At 39.3% G+C, this 22,348-nt stretch overlaps 1 protein-coding gene across 1 annotated transcript; it reads left to right on the top strand.

The window, feature by feature from the left end:
- Nucleotides 1–7,521: 7,521 nt before the first annotated feature.
- Nucleotides 7,522–19,217, top strand: QNG1 (Q-nucleotide N-glycosylase 1). Its single transcript, XM_068974425.1, has 4 exons — nt 7,522–7,988; nt 8,510–8,769; nt 16,090–16,285; nt 18,501–19,217. Exons 1-4 carry the CDS (start codon nt 7,652–7,654, stop codon nt 18,731–18,733), a joined length of 1,026 nt encoding a protein of 341 aa, XP_068830526.1. The 5' UTR covers nt 7,522–7,651; the 3' UTR covers nt 18,734–19,217.
- The last annotated feature ends 3,131 nt before the right edge of the window (nt 19,218–22,348 follow it).

The following is a 22,348-nucleotide window of genomic DNA, read 5'->3' as shown; positions in this document are numbered from 1 at the left end:
GGCTCAGTGGTAAAGAATCTGCCTGACAATGGAGAAGAGAAATGTTCTGTCTCTGGGTCAGGAAGATATAGATTCTTCTTTTTCAAGGAACAACAGCAAAACATCCACAGCTGGTGGGACCTGCATGCATGTCATCAGTTGCTTCAATCGTGTCCAACTCTTTGCAACTGCATGGACCATAGCCCACCAGGCTCCTCTGTCTGAGGGATTTCCCAGACCAAGAATACTGGAGTGGGTTGGGTTGCCATTTCCTTCTCCAGGGGATCTTGCCAACCCAGGGATCAAACCCATATCTCCTGCATTGCAGGCAGATTCTTTATCACTGAGTCACCAGGGATTCCCCACTTGAAGTGAAGTGTTTTAGAAATCTTCCTCTTGCTTTTCTAACAATCTAGCTTAGGTTGCCTTTGCTGCTACTTTTTCTAGCTAGATCTCAGTATTCAGACTTGATTGTGGACTTAATTATGCAAATTACGGTTATTTGTATCTCAAGGCACACAAACACAAAGCGTGTGTGTGTGTGTGTGTGTGTGTGTGTGTGTCTGTGTGTGGCGGGCGGTGGGGGGGGGGTGGATGGTGTCCTCTAGGAGTGTGATTCTTGATCCTTTACAAAATGACAGCAGTGGGGTCTTCTGGGTTCCAAAGCTGTTAGTTCAGGGCAACACCAACGGCATGCTGAGTGTTCAGGAATTCCAGACTAAAGGGCAAACTGGAGATTGTTCTCTATACTGTTATTCTCATCAAGAGATTAAAGTGACATCCTACATGTTTATATAGCAAAGTCTTTTTACTACCAAATAGTTTATATCCCTATGCATTTATATTTTCAGTAATGTGGTTCTCTGTAATACATTTAGAGATTTTTAGAATTTGATAGAATCCTTGACTTCTTGTGTTATAGTATTATCTTAGCAACAGTTGTGGCCCTCTCCTCTTCCACCCTTCCTCCCTTTTAAAAAAAGATTTAGAAGTTCTCAGGTTCACTTTTGTTTTCCTTTGCAAGAGCAGAAAAAGAAGGTTGGTTGGTTGGCTCTTTTTTAGTTAAGCCATTGAACTAAAATTCTCTGTTAAACTCTCTTATCCTTTGTTCACTTGAACGTTCTTTTTATAGTATTTGAAGAGGGATAAGATACTGTGAATTCTGGAAGATCTTTTCTGAAGAGTCTTTTCCCCTATTGTTTAGACACAGTCAGAAGTTTATGTTGAAAGGTAAAGAACATTAAAATCTTAAAACATCAAAAAAAAAGAGAGAAAGAGAGGAGAATTTCCTCCTTTTCTCCCTCCACAAACCTGAGTACAATTTCTTCCAGTAGTTTGTCTAGTGTGGTGTAGACTGTTACAAAGTTGCGTCTCTTCCAGGCTCCCCACAAAGCAGTAGCCAGCACACGTTACTTGCCAATCAAACCTCCTCTTTCCCTCTCCCTCACTGTCAATGCCCTCAGACTACACCTCACAGATAAAACATTAGCACTTAATCCCTGCCTCAGGTTCTGTCACCATAGTATTCTTTCATATCTATTTATTTTTGCACTTTTTAAAAGCAGATTTTTCACAAATGTTAGCGTTGTGAATCTCCTCTCTGCCCACACCTTTTCTTCTCCCACTACTATCTAAGTGATCTACTGCCAACTGGCACCAATTTTCCAAATCAAAGTATGCATTGCAAACACAATTGTGTGATCCTTTACTAAAAAATACACCAGGCAATCTGTCTACTTCTGTTTCTCAGAGTCTCTCCCGAATATTTCGGTTTTGTTTTTGTTTTTTTTTTGGTTGTTTGGTTTCTTCCAGTTTTATTGAGATATAATTGACATGCAGCACTGTATAAGTTTAAGGTGTACAGCATAATGATTTGATTTACATACATCAATTTTATTGTGAAATGATGATCATAAGTTCAGTTGAACATCCATTACTTCATATAGGTGCAAAATTAAAGAAAAGAAATGTGTTTTTCTTACAATGAGAACTCTTAGGATTTACTCTGTTAGCAGCTTTCATATATAACATCCAGCAATGTTAATTATATTTGGCTTGTTGTACAGTAAAATAGTACTTATAACTGGAAGTTCATAACTTCTGGCTGCCTTCATTCAATTTCTACTCCCCACTTCCACATATTTGAATATCAGTTCTGGAAACTTCTTTAGCTTGTCTTTGAGCAGTGCAACAACCCCTTTCTTGATGATTTCCAGATTCTATTCCACTGACAGCTCAGCTCCAGCTTGTAGCAAACTTGAGCTAACAGTGATTACCAGACCAATATTTTGTGTTATATACTGAAATGAAGTGTGGTGAGTTCAAAATTGTTCAAAGAGACCACATGCGCACACCAGTGCATACACCAAGTCTGGATGGTGGTGAAGAGAATTTGGCAGGCAGGCAGGAACTGATGATCTCTAATATCATTCAAATCACTTCTTCAATGACATTTAAGTCTTGTTTGTAATCTGCTAAAGGAACATCACTGGAACTCAGCAAACCTCTCAAGGACTGTCTAGCTTATTCCAGAACTTTGTTGTGTAATCTGTACACAGCAAGGAAAGTAATTAGACTATCAGTTTACTGTAAAAGGATACAACACAGGAACAGCCAAATGCAAGAGATGGACAGGGCAAGGTACGTAGGAAGGGATGTAGAGGGCTCATGCTCTCCCATCATGTTACTTTCCCTGAATCTCACCAATCTGGAAGCTCTGAACTGAGTTGTTGTTTTGTTTAGTTTTGTTTTGTTAATAATACTTACTTCTTCCTCCAAAGTAGGAAATATTAATATTTCACTAGCTAAAAGTAAACTATGGTTCAAAAAAATTCTAACTGGTTTTGAACAATAGTAAGAATGTTAATGATCTATAATGGAAATGATATAGTTATCCTCAAGAGTTTTCATCAGAAGGAGTCCATTCTGTCCCTAATCCAAGCCTGGAGGTGTGATATTTTACATACAATAAAAATAGAATAGGAAGAGAAGAGTCTTCAATGTTACTAAGAAAACTAGGATAATTCCCTGATAGTTAAGAATCCTCCTGCAATGCAGGAGACCCTTGTTTGACTCCTGGGTCAGGAAGATCTACTGGAGAAGGGATAGGCTACTCACTTCAGTATTCTTGATTCCCTTGTGGCTCAGCTGGTAAAGAATCTGCCTGCAATGCAGGAGACCTGGGTCTGATCCCTGGGTTGGGAAGACCCGCAGAGAAGGGAACAGCTACCCACTCCAGTATACTGGCCTGGAGAATTCCATCAGTCCATGGGGTCACAAAGAGTCAGACATGACTGAGCGACTTTCACTTTCACTTTCACAATGCCCTAGAAGTTGAGGGTGAATTTTAAGAAAGTAGTTAATTTTAAGGGGCTTCCCAGATGGCACCAGTGGTAAAAAAATAAAAAACCCACCTGCCAATGCAGGAGATGTAAGAGGTGGGGGTTCTATCCCTGGGTCAGGAAGATCCCCTGGAGGAGAGAATGGCAAGTCATTTCAGTATTCTTGCCTGGAGAATCCCGTGGACAGGGGAACCTTGGACACGACTGAAGCGACTTAGCACTCACGCATGCAGTCAATTTTAAATGCTATATATGGCTAAATCAAGGAAAAACTGAACTGGAAAATTACACAGTAGTGAACTATATCTCTTTTCTGTTAAGTCTTCTTGGGGCTTTAGTCTGATGATCACTTTGGGAGAGTCATGAGAAATGAAAACAACAGATATCCTACCTTCACAAAGTCCGTTTTACTTCTTTGTTTTCCTCCATCTGCATGTATCAGAAACTACTCCTATCTAGCCATTGTCCACTACTCCCATCTAGTCTATTGTCCATCCATTGCTCCAGCCAATTTTTGCAACTTATGCTCAAGAATGCATTTTAACTCATTTTCTTTAAGTATCTGTCATAATCAATCATGATAGAAAATAGCAGATGTAGCAATGATTGTTGCCAATGCTTGAAATTTAATTCAGCTATTCAGACTGACGGTTCTCCTGATAATTGGAATAATCAAACTTGATTACTGGTCAGGAGGGGGAAAAGTGATAGGGACACAACATCATTGATCATGCCTCCATCTCTGATCTTCTCTTCAAAAGCCTATGCCTAAGGGGTAGAGCTTCTGGTAAAGGTTTTCAAATGAAACATACTCACTTGGTATGTTTCCTTGGCCCTTTAGAGCCGTCTTACAACTATAAAGCCACATACTAATGATAAACTGAAAATGAGGAGCCTAGTTCCTTGCTGACATTCTCAAATAGCTGCACCAGGCTTGGAGTGTCTACTTCTGTAGTTCTTACTGTATGATAATAACAATCTCTTTTTCATTTAGTCACTGGAGTCTGGTTTTCTGTTGCTCAAGTATAACTCTACCCAGACATTTGATTGTCCACTTTTCCCTCTAGATCAGGATCTGCTACCTGTGTAAGCTAGGATGCTTTCATAGAAAATAATAGAAACCCCAATTCAAAATGTCTTTAACTATAGGAAGTTTATTAACTCAGATAATTGGAGATCTAGAAGTAAGACAAACTTAAAAGTAGACATAATCCCATGATTCCAGTTCCATTTCTCTCTCTGCCATTCTTTTGACTTCCCCTATATGTAGACTTCTGTTCCAGTTACCATCAAAAGGACTGTAGTGGGGGCTTCCCTGATGGCTCAGTGGTAAAGAATCCACCTGCCAATGCAGGAGACATGGGTTTGATCCCTGATGCAGAAAGATTCCATGTGCTGTGGAGAAACTAAGCCTGCTCACCACAACTATTGACCCTGTGCTCTAGAGCTTGAGCTCTGACAACAAAAGAAGCCACTGCAAAGAGAAGCCAGTGCACCTCAATTAGAGAGCAGTCCCCTGCTTGACACAACCAGAGAAAGCTTCACAAAGCAACAAAGACCCAGCACAGCCAAAAATTAATTTACTATTTTTAAAAGAACTGTAGCAATTTCAAGCCTCACATCCAAGAATAACTATGTCCAGAAAAATTGTGAATCAATTCTCAAAGTTCTCCTGGAAAAGTTCTTCTGGAAGCAGCCTTCAAACCTATTCTTGCAACTCACTGAAGTGAACTGGGGAACATACATGATCCTAATCTAATCTCTGGCAAGAGGGTAATATTACCCTTAGACCAGTCCAGACCTCTGCAGCTGAGAATGCTGTACTACATCAACTGTGAATGAGAGAGGGATTTCTGAACATCAGAATTCTGTTGGGAAGAAATTCTGACAAAGGAAGGCAAGGATGTTGAGTAGGTAAAGAACTCACTTTTTGTATTCCCAGCATCTTGCAAACATACTTTAAAAAAAAAACAACTCCACCCTACACATGCAAAGTTTACACTTTATCTCAACAAGTTCCTTGAGAGAAGGAAGCATGTTTTACTTCTGTTTATGCTACTCTTATGTCTAACTCAATAGCCCAAACATAGTAGAATTCAAGTTGTTGATTTTTCAGTCAACAAGCCTCAGAAAATAGCCTAAATTATTTAACCTCTTGGATTCTTTTGTAGATTGCTAGAACTTCTTGCTAATCAATCAACTTTTTTTTTTTTTTTTTTTTGGCCACATGGCTTGCAGGATTTTAGTTCCCCACCAGGGATTGAAGCTGGGACAACAGCAGTGAAAGTGCCAACTCCTAACTACTAGACCACCAGGGAACTCTGACTAATCAACTTCTTTGACTCCCAAGACTTAGAACTGCTGGGATAGTCAATAGGTCGACATTTATTCAATAACTGTGTTACTGTATTAGTTACTTTTTCAGGGAGAGCAAATTGTCGGAGAAGGCAATGGGAGCCCACTCCAGTACTCTTGCCTGGAAAATCCCATGGACGGAGGAGCCTGGTAGGCTGCAGTCCATTGGGTCACTAAGAGTTGGGCATGACTGAGCAAATTCACTTTCACTTTCCGCTTTCATGCATTGGAGAAGGAAACGGCAACCCACTCCAGTGTTCTTGCCTGGAGAATCCCAGGGACGATGGAGCCTAGTGGGCTGCCATCTATGGGGTCGCACAGAGTCGGACACGACTGAAGCAACTTAGCAGCAGCAGCAAATCGTAGTGAAGTTCTTAAAGCTCCTTTTTCTCATCCAAATGGAGAAACTAGAGGGATGAAGATGTTCTGCTTTTCTAGGGGCACAGTTGTCAGATGTAAAGTTCCAAATCCTCCCCAAATTCAGTAACTAGAGATGACTACTGACGATTGTTTTTAATAGTTGATTTTCAAAGATGTGAACATGTAATATGATCCATGGAAATATAAGTCTCTAAAGGAGAAAAAAATATTTGTTTCCTTTCTAAATTTCATCACTAGGCAAATTTGGGTCATTGATTTCTAAAATTCATTCCTCATCCTACTAGAAAGTTTGTGTTTTGTTTTTTGTTGTTTTTAAAGCTTGGGGTTGTGAGGGGATACTTACATCTTCTAATAATGTCTCCTCAGTTGATTAGAGCCACGGACATAGTCCCTACTTGACCAGGATAGTTGGCATTGCTAAGCTTGGTTCACAAAAAGTGCCTTTGACTTGGAGATCTCATCTCAGCCTAGACCACTGCTGTGACCAGGGACTAAGCACTGAACCACTCAGTGTCTCTTGCAAAAATGGCGATTACAGTCGCTGCTTTTGACATGGCCCAAGACTAACTGGGATTCAGTATTTCAGTATTTAAGCACAAATCCAGACACACAATATTAACTTAACCATTTAAATGGATGTTTCCTCATCCATTTCTCCAAACATTCCAACTAGTCCTAAATCTCCCAATGGGCCAGGTGTGCTTATATGCTCAGTCATGCCCGACTCTGCAACCCCATGGACTGTAACCCGCCAGGCTTTTCTGTCCGTGGGGATTCTCCAGGCAAGAATATTGGAGTGGGTTGCCATTTCCTTCTCCAGGGAATCTTCTCAACCCGGGGATCGAACCCAGGTCTTCCCGCATTGCTGACGGATCCTTTACCTTCTGAGCCACCAAAGGGGCCAGGAATACAGCAAAATGAAGAGGACTGCCTGGGGGATAGGGGTTGCGGGGACCTCCAACCCGTGTCGCAGTCTTGGGGTGGCTCGGTCCCCGACACGATGACCCACGGCCATAAAGTTCCTCGAGTCCCAGGAAGTTGGCTGCAGCGTGTCGCCAACGGTGTCCTGCCCAGACTTCGCCCTCAGTAGGCAGGAGAGGCGCGGGAGCCGAGTGAGGGCAACACCGTACATCGGCTGGAGTAGCTGAAACTCGCGCCACAGCGGTCTCGCAGGCCCACCTGCCCGGGGGAGGGTGGGTGCACGCGCAAATCAGCTAAGCCCTCAGGTCTTAGGTTGGGCAACTCCCAGCAGGCGCGCGACCGACTCTTCCAGGCGGTTTCCGGACCTTCAGAACCGGAAGCGGGTCTGGGCGCGCGCCCGGGCCCGAGTGGGTGGGGCCTCCCTCCCGGAAGTGCCTGCAGCCTCGGGCTGGTTTTCGCTGTGCCCCAGTGGTGCACGCGGGGCCTTAGGAGCTTGGGGACCGTCGGTTCTCTTATCCCCTCTGAGAGGGTGGGAGCCTGTTAGGGCAGCGATCCCGCGGTGGGAAGGGAGGGAAAGTCGTAGGGGACCCTGGCCTTTGTCCCTGCTAGAAAGGGAAGGGCGTTTGGCCAGCCCGCGGGCAAAAGTGTCGGTTCCTGTCCCACAGAAGTGCAGGATGGACAGGCTTCTGACTCCCAGGGAGTCTGCAAAATTCATTGCCGAGAACAGTCGAGATGTGTTCATTGACGACGGAGGCGTGCGGAGGGTGGCCGAGCTGCTGCTGGCCAAGGCCACGGGGCCCGAGCTGCGCATTGGGGGCTGGAAGGCGATTCACGAGCTGAATCCTAGGGGCACCGACGAGGCCGCCGTTAACTGGGTGTTCGTGACAGACACGCTCAACTTCTCCTTCTGGTCGGAGAGTGACGAGCATAAATGTCTGGTGGGGTTTGGGGGAAAGACGTATAGTGGGTACTGGTCCCTGTGCGCCGCGATCAACAGAGCTCTGGACGAAGGTTGGTACCCCTACTCCCGGTCAGACCCAGTGGCGTTGAGATTTCATTTTACTGGGAGGGTCCCACAGAGTGGGTTGGGACATGGAATAATGTATTGATAAGCCAAATTTATTGCCGGTACCTCTGCTTAAAATAAAAGTAAGAGAAGAAGCTGGCATGAAATCTTTGATCAGTGTGAAATGATTCTAATACTTATCACTGTCGCAGCTAAGACTGAAAGTCAGTTTTCTTAGGAACGCCACTCTGATGACATCTGAGGAGCAAAGGGACAAATATTATCCCACACTTTACACAATCAAACTACATTTGATGTGATATTACAATTATTAGAAGTGGATGAGTAAGTACAGACGAGCAAATACAGAATGAGGGATCTGTTTCTGATTTTTAATTATTCATCTACTTTTAATTCATTCCTGTAATACTTAAGTGGTTTCATTTTAATTGTATGTTGTAAAAGCAAAGGCCTAATGAGTATAAAAGTATGACATTGTTCCTCTGCATGTGCTCTTCTTCCTAAGGGATCCCAGTAACTAGCGCTTCCTACTATGCCACAGTGACCCTTGATGAGGTCCGGCATATACTCCGGTCTGACACAGATGTCCCCATGCCTTTGATAGAAGAGAGGCATCGGATTCTCAATGAAACAGGGAAAATTCTGCTTGAGAAGTTTGAAGGCTCTTTTCTTAATTGTGTCCAAAAAAGTGATAAAAGTGCTCAGAAGTTATTGCACCTGGTAGTTGAAAACTTTCCTTCTTACAGAGATGTGACTCAGTTTGAGGTGAGTTGCTCCCCTTCTAGAGATTTTAGAGTTCTTAATTATCTTCTCATAGATAACTCTTTTACTTTCAGAATTCCTTTTGAGAGTAAAAATTTAAATTCTGAAATTTTTTCCTAATGGAACCAAGGAACAGTAACAAAATTGTTAAGCAGTGTTTCAAAGACATTACTTCTCTTAATGCTTTCTAATCAGTGTATTTCCTTTATTGTTTTGTCCTTTACAATGTTTCAAACCTAAGAAAACACTAGACTTAACATGATGTCACTTGGGGATAGTGAGGTCCTTTTAGTACTTCAAAAACTTTACTTCATTGGATAAGAATCAGAATGTATACTAAATTTTCTCTTAAAAAATTTCTTGCTAAGTTCTAATGTATATATACTGTGTATTTTCTTTTTCATGCACAGGGTAGTTTAACAGTATTATTTGCTCTATGGTACAAAAAATTTAAGTAGGCATACTTTTTAAATGGTGAACATTTTGTATACTCTCCTAGTATACACCTGGATTTTATTTTTGTATAAATCTTTTAAAATTCGTTGTCACTGTGTATTTTAACTGTTAAATAGAATTGAAAGTAACTTAAGAGGGACGTATATATAAATCTCTTAACTAAGTTAGTAAGTACTTATGTCAACTTGAAAATTTACCCTTTTGTAATCACAACAACTAAAATGACTGGTAATATTGTTCAAATCTCTCTTTATGATTCACAAGGTATTTGCATGCATACACTCTCATTTGATCCACGGAACAATTCTGTAGGGCTAAGGACAAGGAGCGTTATAATCCTATTTGTAGACCTGGAACCACAGTCTCAAAAATAGAAAGGTTAGCTAATGTACAATATCTTAGGTCATTTAGTCAAGAAATAGCTAGCTTTTCAGTTTTACTGTAAAGTGAAAGATGCCTGATTATGTATGTTCAGATTCTTTTAATTGCAAGTGACAGACACAAAACAAGATATGGAGATAAATATCCAGGATCAGGGACTCAACGCCATCGGGATTCAGTCCTCTCTTTGTTTCTGTTGACTCCGTTTTTCTCTTACCGCAGACCAACTTTCTCCATGAAGTAGAAAAGCAGATAACTGAAGGACCTACTGTATAGCACAGAGAACTCTACTCAGTACTCTGTAATAGCCTACCCTGTAACTCTACTCAATACTCTATAATGGGAAAAGGGTTTCCCATTTTATCACTTTAGCCACCAGGGAGAGAGGGAGGAGCTCTCTTGCTTCCAGTTCTAAAACTCCTGGACAAGGACTGATTGACCTGGCATGGATTATGACCAGTTAAGTGTGACTGTGGAGAGTAGTATCGATGGGACACAGGCAGTTTCTAGGAAAGAGACCCTAGGCCACTGTTGAACTTCATTCTCTTCTGAGGAACCATTTTATTAATGCAGAGGTTACTATGAGCTTTATCTTAGTCTTCAAAGTATGTCATTTCAACCTTGTTTTTCAGGAAATTTGGATCAAGTTCTTTATTTCATGCTGGCCATATAAATATATTAAACAGTGTATAAAAGTAATCAAACTGTCATTCATGTTGCTTGGAATCTGTGTATTCCAGAATCAACATGGGTGTTGTCGAAGAAGGGCTAAGATTAAATTTAACATGACTTTAGGAAGGTGGCTCAGTTGGTAAAGAATCTGCCTGCAATGCGGGAGACCTGGGTTCGATCCCTGGGTTGGGAAGATTCCCTGGAGAAGGGGAAGGCTACCCACTCCAGTATTCTGGCCTAGAGAATTCCATGGAGTGTGTAGTTCATGGGGTCGCAAAGAGTCGGACATGACTGAGTGACTTTCACTTGCTTACTCCCTTACTAGGATGGAATGAATTCAGGACATCATGTAGTTGTTTACTTTCAAGTTGTCCTGAATTTTTGTTTCTGTGAGAAAAAGGAGTGAATTATTTTGGTAGATAAGATTGAGTTAGTAAGCATTTGCTGAAATTCTCTTTTATTTACAGCAGAGTGCTTTCTTTTCATTTGTTGTATATGCTGAGAAGTTCAATTAGAAACTGTACCAGGATATAGATTAATTTTAAGGCTAACATATATTTTTTTTTCCTTTTTGGCCACAAGATGCAGCATGTAGGTTTTTAGTCCCTTACTGGGGATTGAACCTGTGCCCCCTGTATTTGAAACTCAGAGTCTTAACCACTGGACTGCCAGGGAAGTCCGAGACTGATACATTTTAAAATGAAAATTAGTACCTGAGCCATTTCCCATCAGTACTCATTTCTAAAATACATTCTTACAGAAAATTCCCCAAAATGTAACAAAAATCAAATTTAAACATTTTGGTACTTTCTTAAAGAAGTATTACTACATTTTTTCATGTTTCATTTATTATTTTCATAAGATTATCATTATTGTTATCCCAAAGCACTATATTTCTTGAATCCCTGTGATTCCTCACATAACACTGAGTGTATAGTGAGGACTCACTTAATCTCTGATTAGTTAATTTTAAGTTACCTTTGCATATTTATTTATTTTTAAAAATTTTTATGGAGTGTAGTTGATTTACAATGTTGTGTTAGTTTCTGGTGACATAAATAATTCACCAAAGTGAACCAGTTATACATATGTCTACTCTTTATTATTTATTTTTTTGTCCAGTCTTTTTTAGATTTTTTTTTACCATTGCAGAATATTGAGTAGAGTTCTCTGTGCTATACAGTAAGTCTTATTAGTTATCTACTTTATATATAGTAGTGTGTATATGCCAATCCCAATCTTCCAAATGATCTCCCCCCCACCCATCTTTTCACCCCTGGTAACCATAAGTTTGTTTTCTACATCTGTGACTCTGCACATTCATTTAAAAGATAAAAAATAAAGCACTGAGCGACTTCATTTTCACTTTTCACTTTCATGCATTGGAGAAGGAAATGGCAACCCACTCCAGTGTTCTTGCCTAGAGAATCCCAGGGACGGGGGAGCCTGGTGGGCTGCTGTCTATGGGGTCACACAGAGTCGGATACAACTGAAGCGACTTAGCAGCAGCAGCAGCTCAATTCCAAGTCGAAAGGAATTCTAATGAACTTTTGGTACTGCTGCTGAATTCAGAAAGTGATAAAATCAAATGTATTTTAAAAAATTTAGTTGGTTATTTATTGGCTGCACTGGGTCTTTGTTGCTGTGCTCAGGCTTTTCTCTAGTTGTGGCAAGCAGGGGCTACTCTCTAGTTGTAGTGCAGGGCTTCTCATTGTGGTGGCATCTCTTGTTGCAGAGCACAGGTTCCAGGTGTGTGGGCTTCAGTAGTTGCTGCACTTTGGGCTCAGTAGTTGTGGCTCATGGGCTGTAGGCTCAGTAGTTGTGGCTCGTGGTCTCCATAGTTGTGGCACATGCGCTCAGTTGCTCTGAGGCATGTGGAATCTTCCTAGGCCAGGGATCGAACCTATGTCCCTTGCATTGGCAGGTATATTCTTATCCACTGTACCACCAGGGAAGTCCTCAAATGTCTTTCTATCCATATTTAAAAAATTTTCTAATTGCAAAAGTAAAACAAATTAATTATAGAATTTGGATAGTACAGAGAACGCAGTCGTTATTCTGCCAAGAGTTAACCATTGTTCGCAATTTGGTCTTTTTCTGTGAGCTGGGAAGAAATATGCTATATAAACTGTTTTAAAATTTAATATATTATGAGCATCTATGTCAGTAAAAATTCTTTCACAGCACAATTTTTTTCCATGCTACTCTTAATGGCTTCATAGTACTCCACTGTATTGATGTATATTACCATAATTATTTGCCCAAACTATTTTACCACAATAATTGTGATATATAGTTTTATTTTTAAATTAAATTTTATATCTTATTGTTTCCAGTTTTATGTAAAAATAAGCAATATTGCCCAGCAGTTTAACACCTGTAATTATTTCCTTAGAATGGATTCCCCATAATGGGATTACTGAGAGTGTGGCCAGGATTTTCAGACTTATAATACATAAAAATGGTTACTCTTCTCCAGGAAAACAATAACAAAGATGATCAGCAGTAGCATATTTGAGTGTCCTTTTCCCTACTCCTTCATAATATGGTAGTAGTATCAATTGCTGTATTTTTTAATCTTCAGCAAGTTACTAAAAATAATTATAATTGTTTTTAATGTTACACTTATTTGCTGAGATTATCATTTGTTTCTTGACATTGTGAACAAGTTAGTGAAGTTAGAGAATTTGTCTAAAGGAAACAGTTTAGATGAGTGATTTCTCAACCTGGCTGTGCCCCAGAATCAGGAGACTTCAGAATTCAGATACATTCCCAAAGCACCACCATCAAAGATTCTGATCTCTGGGTAAAATAACTTTATTTTTTAAAGCTCTTAAAGTGACTCTGATTTAGAACATTCAGTAACTATTGTTGTTTAGTTGCTAAGTCATGTCTGAGTCATTTTCAACCCCAGTGACTGTAGCCCGCCAGGCTCCTCTGTCCGTGGGATTTTCCAGGCAGGAATACTGGAGTGGGTTGCCATTTCCTTCTCCAGGGCATCTTCCAATCCAGGGATTAATAAACCTGCATCTCCAGTGTTGGCAGGTGGATTCTTTATCACTGAGCCATCAGGGAAGCCCATTCAGTAACTATATAAAAGCCCTAATTAACAAATCAACTTCCTTTATGCTGACATACTGATAAATATACATGAAAAGCTTGAGCTTTTCTCCCCTGGTGGTTCAGAATCCGTCTGCAATTCGGGAAACCTGACTTCGATCCCTGGGTTAGGAAGATCCCCTGGAGGAGGCCATAGCAACCCACTCCAGTATTCTTGCCTGGAGAATCCTCATGGACAGAGGAGCCTGGTGGGCAACAGTTCGTGGGGTCACAAAGTCAGACAGGACTGAGTGACTAAGCATAATTGATAACATGTTACATTATACTTAAGCATTTGTAATTCTTGACCTTTCTAGTTTGTTCATAATAAGTTTGTTGCAGAAAATCAACTCATGGTTATAGTGTTTTACATTATTATTTTATAAAGATACTATTTTGAAAATATTTTATTTGCAAAGCAATATTATGGAACATATATGTTGTGTACTTAGTTGCTCAGTCGTGTCTGACTCTTTGCGACCCCATGGGCTATGGCCCGCCAGGCTGTTCTGTCCATGGGATTTTCCAGGCAAGAATACTGGAGTAGGTTGCCATGCCCTCCTCCAGGGGATCTTCCCAACCCAGGGATTGAACCCAGGTCTCCTGCCTTGCAGGAGGATTCTTTACCATCTGAGCCAACAGGGAAGCCCTATGGAACATATAGGGAATTGTTACTAGAGGATTTACTGGTATTTTCAGTGATATCAGTTAATATTTTAGAGATGTAGATTTGGTTACTAAAATTATTTGACTACTAAAAAAATATCAGCTTGCTAAAAAATGCTTTATAGGTGATTTGAATTTATTTTTAGATTCTTCACTTGAATTTGTTTTCGTTTTCATTTTAGGGTATTACAGTCTAACCTTCATGATATCCTAGTTGGCTACCATGGAAACAGTGCTCATGATGTGACAATTTGTGTTTTGTTAGATGCTGGCACTGATTTTGTTATATAAGTCTGGCTCCTAGATTTTTCCTGTTTGCTCTATGCATGCATGCATGTTAAGTTGTTTCAGTCATGTCCAACTCTTTGCAACGCTATAGACCGTAGTCTGCCAGGTTTCTCTGTCCATGGGAATCTCTAGACATCGTGCTCTCCTCCAGGGGATCTTCCCAAGCCAGGGATTGAACCCATATCTCTTATGTCTCCTGAATTCGCAGGAGGGTTCTTTACCACTAGTGCCACCTGGGAAGCCCTTGCTCTATGAATCTTATTAAAAATAGGAGACAATAGCTTCTATTATAATATATATTATGATTAATACTTCTTTTTGGAACAGTTTTATTTTGTGAATTAAGTTTATGCTTGCTGTTCAATAAAGTTTACTTGAATTAGAAATCTAGTTACCATCTACAAGTCCAGCATCCATAAAGGAACAATTTCTAGGTTGTCATATTTTGGTAGGTTTGGGAATATAGATTATTCCCAGATGATATAGAAATATTTCTTAGTGGTGATTTCTTCCTCCATCACTCAATGTAATTTACAGACTTTACACCAAAAAATGAGTGTATGTGTTTGCCCTAGAAAACAAAATACTCAGTTTCTTAGTGGTGGCTTTAGAAAATTTAGTTAAAAAAAAAAGATGGAAAACTTAGTTTACTTAGAAAAAGTACATCTGGATTGATTGCAGGGGGTATTCTTTAAGGTTAAACAATATTAAGTTATTTCTCATTAGGATAGTATAGCAATATTTTTAAAAGAAGTAGTTTTAATAGAGTTTTTTTAATAAATAAAGAAATCTATATTATCATCTTAAAGAATTTTTATATGGAGTCTATCCTTGAAGAATTTAATTTCATTTTTTATTTACTTCTTTATGTCATTTACTTATTTAAACATTCTCCAAGGTGGTCAGAATGTGTTTTGGGAGCCAGTGATACTTTTTAACGGTTAGCAGACTCACAGTTATAAAAGATGATTTGAGGTCATCAGCCTTGGTATTAAGACTAGGAGTAGATTTAATTATGTTTTTCCATAGTCCATGCTAATGAGCATTTGTAGTTTTATAGAGAATTTTTGAGTTAAATTATGACCCATTGTCTTATAATGCTTGGTTAAATTTGTTTCTGACATGTATAAATATAATTGGTAGCTTACTTTGTTATATGGACTTAAATATTGACTTGGACCGTTTCCAAAAATGGTTGACTTGATAAATTCTAGCTGTTGATCAATTGTGTCTTTATCTCTGAAATAAGTAATCATTTTATCTGAAAGGAAATAGTTAAAAAATGGATATTGTAATTCTCTTCAAAAGTGAGTTCAGGGATGATTATTTTTTCTTCCATATGCTTCTATATTTTATATAATTAATGTGAATTATGTTGCACTCAGAAAAGCATATATATATATTTTAAGAAACTTTCTAAAGAAATGCTATCTAGCCCTTAAACATAGAAAGCAGATAAATTATAGTGGCACAGAAATATGTATATAAAGTAATGTCATTGAAAAAGAACACAAAGTAGTACCATGATGACATGAATTATATTTTATGTGCTTTGAAAAATAAAGGAAGTAAACCTGGAGTGATAGAGATAAATTAGTATCTATAGACTCCATTTTTTTTTCTATAAAAGGTCTATAAATTCTTACCAAAGAGTAACATTATTTACCCTTGAAAAAATGTTTCTGATGTGTACCTTTTTTTAATAGCATACGTAAGGCTTTCAGATACCCAGGTAACATTCATATTCTCTTCATTCATCAGGGAAAAAGAATTTCTTTTTACAAAAGGGCCCAAATCCTGGTGGCAGATACGTGGAGTGTATTAGAGGGGAAAGGAGATGGCTGCTTTAAGGACATCTCCAGTATCACCATGTTTGCCGACTACAGATTACCTCAGGTTCTTGTTTACCTGGGAGCCCTGAAATACTCCAATGAACTACTGGAGAAGCTTCTCAAAGGTTTGCTAGCTTAATTAAGACATTCTTTGTTATACTGTGAATTGTTCAGTCTTTGTCATTTCTTTCACAAAAGATCTTCCCTTAAAAAAAACAAAACACTATTATTGTTAAAAGCACATGTAAAGAATGCAAGGGCAATTAAATTATAGAGAAAATTGGTTTTTGTTTTTTACACTGTGGAATATGGTTATTGCTGGAAATCACACTGTCTGGACATCATCATTTCAGAGTCTTGTATTAAAATGACACCTAAATTTATGTCACATGAAGGTGTGTAACACTAAGACAGTTCAGGTTTGTATTCAAAGTGTTATTAATTAAGCTTAAGAGCATACTACACTGTGAAATAAAAAGTGGGCTGAGAGATAAATAATATGTACTGGATTTTGAGTGAGGAGGCTCCAGGGTCTGCCGCTGGTTTATCTTGCACAAGTCACTGACTTTTCTAGGCTTATTTATTTGCCATTATTGAGTTTGAATATTAATTCTCAAGAGTGAGAGTCTTATTATGAGTATAGATAATTGTGTTTATATGAAAACTAACTTTTCACTTTTTAAATATTCCTTTGCATAAGGAAAATAATTATATTGTACAATTTTCATGTTAATTTCTCTTTTAGGGGCAATACTTTCAGCTACTTTTTTCTTTATTTTTAAAAGAAGCTGTTTTTATGATTGAGTAATTTTTTCTTGTGAAATATATTTCAATCACCCAAAATAAGAATAACACAGAATATAAAGGTACCATTATTCCTATGGTTGCTTCTACCAGATTTTTATGTAGCCTTGGGCAATCCATTTTGCTCATTTCCTCATTTGAAAAATAACAAGCTGTACTATGTCATAATACTCATGTCTGGGATCATTAATTGTTGACTACCTTTAAAGGGACAACCTTTAGCAGTCAGGGCTTCTTCTACATACAGCCATATTCAGTTGATCTTTTTTTTTTTTTTTTTTTGGGTGTGTGCAATACACATTCCTATCTTTATAAACACTTTCTTGCCTGGTTTCCCCCACCCAAATTTTCTTTTATTCAGTTCAAATCCTACACATCCAAAAAAGTTTAACTCAAATGCTAAGTCAGTGTCTGTTCCTCCACTTGCCCCAAGGATCAGAGAGAGACATATGGAAGGGACACAAGTAACACTATTTAAGATCCCAAGTGACAGAATGGAACCAGTGGGGCTAGGGCATTTCCTCTAGGTCTCAGTGGATCACAGAGCTTCTCAGCTACTGTGAAGCTCTGTGTAAGAGTACCGATTGGTGGCCCGAGGCCAAATATAGCTTGCAGATGTGTTTTGTTTGGCTTGAACAGTGTTTTAAGCAATTTTTAATTAGTTATCAGCACTTGACAATTAGATTTCACATGAAATTCAATTTTCTGATTTCCAAGAGAAGAAAAATGCTCGAACTCTGGGGTCTGTCTGCCTTGACATGGGGCAGCATATGCTCTCTAATTGACCACATTTTGCGCCCAGCTGCTGCATCCACTTACTCTGTCTGCCTCTATCTGTTGAGTTGCTGAGCCCAACTCGAGTCTCCCTGGCAGAGCACTACCAGTGTCCACCTTGCAGGATCAGATATACTCTGGAGATGAGCACTGAATACCTGTAGAATCTAGTGGCTCTGTATTCAGGCAGAGCTGACAAAAGGATCCTGACTCTGAAGAACAAGCATGGTTTTCCTTGCTCAAGCTAAGAACTTTGATCTCCTAGGTTTTTCTTGATGTATCTGGCGTGTCTCCAAGACAACATTAAGTTCTCAAGGGTAAGGGAGGTGCTGTTTATTTGGCCCCCTGGGAGTCCTCCACATTTTGCAGTAATTTTTTTTTTCTCCAACATCAAACCCAAATTTTAAATCCTGTCTTTTAAATAATTTAATAATCTTGCTGTCATATTTTAAAATATATGGCTCACCCATATTCAATTAGCAGATATTTATTGGGGAGCTAGTATATGCAAGGGGCTATGCTAGGTCCTATGAATATTGAGACAATCAAGTCAGACACTATCCCTGACCATGTGGAACTTAACTTGCAATTTTGAATTAATGCCAGAGTTTAGAAATTGTTTAAATTACCAAAAATAAATAAAGTCTGAGATTTACAGTTTTAAAATGAGTACTATTTACTGCATGTTATCCTACAGTAAAGTTTTGAATGCATTTTATTTCATTGACTATTAGTGCTTATTTTTCTTTTTCCTCCTTGCAGGAGAAATGCTTTTTAATGGGAATAGGCAAGAGGTGGAAATCAGAGGGTGCTCAGTTTGGTGTGTCGAGCTGATCCGGGATTGTCTTCTGGAGCTTATTGAAAAAAAGGGTGAAAAAACTACTGGAGAGATTAATTCCATTCTTCTGGATTATTACTTATGGGACTATGCCCGTGATCACAGGGAAGATATGAAAGGAATTCCATTTCATCATACACGTTGCATATATTATTGACCCATAGTGTAAACTGATCCTAAGAAATTCCTTGCATTTTTGTATCATAATTATTTATACAATTCTGCTTTGATATTAAGAGAAAGTGGTAGAGGTTACAGCAACAAGAAAATTGATTAGCCAGACTCTCTTAAAATCTTTTCCTGACATATCACCCTGTATTCCCAATTTTATCCTATGTTTGCTTGTTTAATTTTAACTATATTTTCCCTTTCTATAGATACATGAGAGAAATAATGAAGAAAATTTAATGCTTTTTTAAAATATCAGATTTCTTAAAATTAATCATGTCTTATAATGATCCTTAGTGATAATATTTCATCCGTTCAATCAGTATCTTTTTTCACGGTATAGTAATTTTCTGTGTACCATAATCATTTGATATGAGAGAGAGTAGGGTCTTTGCTGTATTGAATGCTGCCACTCTTATAGAAATCGATCTTGACAGATAATTAAAAACTTTTTGTTGATTAACATAATGATTTTCAATTTAGGATACTTTTTTTTTTTTCAGAGTAACTACATTGGAATTTATTGAATAAAGATTTTTTAAACATTTCTTAAATATAGAATGAATTGTTTCATTAAATAGAATTTACCACATATATTTTTTTAAAGTTTACATTGAATTTGATTATCTATGTTGTAGGACTCTCATTTCTCAGCTTCACCACCACTTTCGTCTAATGTGCTTAGTCACTCAGTCGTGTCCAACTCTTTGTGACCCCATGTCCTGTAGCCCGCCAGGCTCCTCTTTCCATGGGATTCTCAGGCAAGAATACTGGAGTGAGTTGCCATGCCCTCCTCCAGGGGGTCTTCCCAACTCAGGAATCAAACCCAGGTCTCCCGCACTGCAGGGGAATTCTTTACCGTCTGAGCCACCAGGGAAGCCCTTCATCTGACATAATCTTGACTTTCGTTAATTATCTACCTTGTCACCTCACTGTGTGTAAATTAGGGAAAGCTCGGAGAAGGCAATGGCACCCCACTCCAGTACTCTTGCCTGGAAAATCCCATGGACGGAGGAGCCTGGTAGGCTGCAGTCCATGGGGTTGCTAAGAGTTGGACATGACTGAGTGACTTCCCTTTCACTTTTCACTTTCATGCATTGGAGAAGGAAATGGCAACCCACTCCAGTGTTCTTGCCTGGAGAATCCCACAGATAGGGGAACCTGGTGGGCTTCCATCTATGGGGTCACACAGAGTCGGACAAGACTGAAGCAACTTAGCAGCAGCAGCAGTCCTTTCTCCAAGCACTTTACTGCCATCTGCTGGAAACTTGTCAGTAACTTTACAAATTACAATATGTGGGAATGTGAATGGGGCACCCTAGAATCAGATACTGCCCTTTTTTAAAAAAATTTTTATTGGAGTGTAGTTGCTTTACAATGTTGTATTAGTTTCTATTGTACAGCAAAGTGAATCATCCATATGTTTACATATATCCCCTTTTAAAATTTCCTTCCCTTTTAGGTCACCACGGAGCACTGAGTAGAGCTCCCCTGTGCTATACAGTAAGTTCTCCCTGGTTATCTATTTTATACATAGTAGCATATATACATCAATCCCAATTTATCCCATTCCTTCCCCCTTTGGTGTCCATACATTTTTTGTTCTTTACATCTGTGTCTCTGTTTCCGTTTTTCTGATAGGCTCATCTGTACCACTTTTCTAGACTCCACATATATGTGTTAATATATAATATTTGTTACCTCTTTCTGACTCACTTCACTATGTATAACAGTCTCTAGGTCCATTCACGTCTCTGCAAATGGGACAGTTTTGTTCCTTTTTGTGACTGAGTTAAAAAGCTTGCACCCCCAGAAGCAGTGGTCCTGTATCTATCGCTCCCCTTTGTGACTAGAGGAAGATGATCTCGTCCCTAGTTCTGGAGGTGGACCCAAGTTAATAAGAATGGTTTATTGTTCATGGCAATCCTATTCTCTGTCTGTTATTGCTCTAGTAATGGATATATAATCTAGCTCTGGCTAGTACACTGAAGGGCAAGTCTGAAGGGAGGCTTATGGCAAAAGGTTTCTTCACTTTTAAGAAAGGGCCATGGAAAGAGATCCCTTTTCTTCCCCTGAGCAATGTTCTGTCTAAATGTGATACCTGAAGCTGTAGTAACCACTGTGTGAAGCCAGAGCCCTCCAGTACTTGCCCTGCCTGAGTCAAACTTAGCTCTGGCTTTCATCCCTGAGATGAGGAACACAGCACCTTATTATTGCCATCATTTTGAATTAGTGTTCTGTAGAAAGTATCATAGTTAATAATTTCCAATGAAACCCACTCCTTTAAGGCTCTAGGAACAACAAACAAAAGAGTTGCTTAGACCTTGGGACTAACCCAGCTCCTCATCCTGTCCCTTCGTACTCCTTTCCTTCTCCTGAGCAGTGTTGTACCCTTTTCTTTCTTTCCTGTCTTTCCCCTTTTCTCCTTCCTCCCCACTCTCTTCCTCCAGGTTCGGTCAGCTCTAGACTTCCTGCTTTCCGCATTTACTTCATCATGTAAAAGACAGGGAAGGCAGTTCAGGCACCGTACGGTGCTCTTTGATGTCCAAGACACAGCTGTCTTTTCTCTTGTTCCACTGAGGGTAGCCTGGACTCATGATCTAAGATGTCTGCATTCTAGGCAACAGGATTGAAGAAGATATGAAGTTGAAGAGTGCAAGAGTTGACAGAAAGGCTCTAGCAGCTTTTCCTTTGGCTATCTCAAATCTTACCTATAAGGAGGGCAGACTAGAGCAAGGAAAAGCTGAAATTGGTTAAGAAGCAGCAATCACTCATTTTAACCAAGATAGCAGGTTGTTTGGTACTGTGTGTGTGGCACAGTGGCCTAGGCCAAACTAACATGTGGCCTTATTTTGCTCACTTTAAGGTCTCCTGAGATTGTGTGTGTGTGTGTATATATACATACAGGAGAATACCCTGGCGTAGCTGTGAATGCCAGGCCAGCTTGTGTCAGGGGCTGCTTTCATTCCTTTTTCAACCTTTAACTTTCCCCTGATTAGCACTAAAGAAATGAATAGATTTCATTAATTTCAATCTAGAAATCAGTTAATGAACTCCTTCACTGGTCCTCTGAAGCTGAATCGGTAGTGGTTTAATAATTTGGTTGAGGAGGTACAGGTTTAATGAGTTCACAGTATGTGAACTGAGGCAACTACACCTTCTCCTTCTTTGTAACTCTGTGACCCAGCTGTCTCCCCATGTGTTTAGACCCCTTTTTTCCTTTTTTCTTATTTATTTGGTTGCCCTGATCTCATATGGCATGTGGGATCTAGTTCCCTGACCAGGGATCAAACCTGGGTCCCCTGCATTGGGAGCACAGAGTCTTAACTGCTTGACCACCAGGGAAGTCCCTCTTCTTTAAAAAAAAAAAAATTTATTTTTTTTTAAATTCTCAACCCTCTGATGGATGTTATTGCCAAAGACAAAACCTGAACCAGTAAGGAAATTGATCTCATCCAGTTAATTACAATATGGAGAACAGCCCAGATGCCAAGATTAGAACTTCCTGGCAGGTGGTATTACCCTACTGTTTTATGGGGAGGAGTACACAAGTGAGGGATTCTTAGGCGGTTGTTCTGCAGTCATGAGGCATCTCAGTAAGTTG

The sequence above is a fragment of the Capricornis sumatraensis genome, chromosome 6 (assembly GCF_032405125.1).
Source record: "Capricornis sumatraensis isolate serow.1 chromosome 6, serow.2, whole genome shotgun sequence".
NCBI classification, from domain to species: Eukaryota; Metazoa; Chordata; class Mammalia; order Artiodactyla; family Bovidae; genus Capricornis; species Capricornis sumatraensis.
The sequence above is the reverse complement of the archived record's forward strand: the minus strand, read 5'-3'. Positions and strand labels throughout refer to the sequence as shown.

Coding starts and splice junctions, on each gene's coding strand:
- QNG1 (XM_068974425.1), top strand. CDS start 7,652: ATGGACAGGCTTCTGACTCCCAGGGAGTCTGCAAAATTCATTGCCGAG. Junction 8,770..16,089: donor GAGATGTGACTCAGTTTGAG/GTGAGTTGCTCC, acceptor TTCATTCATCAG/GGAAAAAGAATTTCTTTTTA. Junction 16,286..18,500: donor ACTGGAGAAGCTTCTCAAAG/GTTTGCTAGCTT, acceptor TCCTCCTTGCAG/GAGAAATGCTTTTTAATGGG.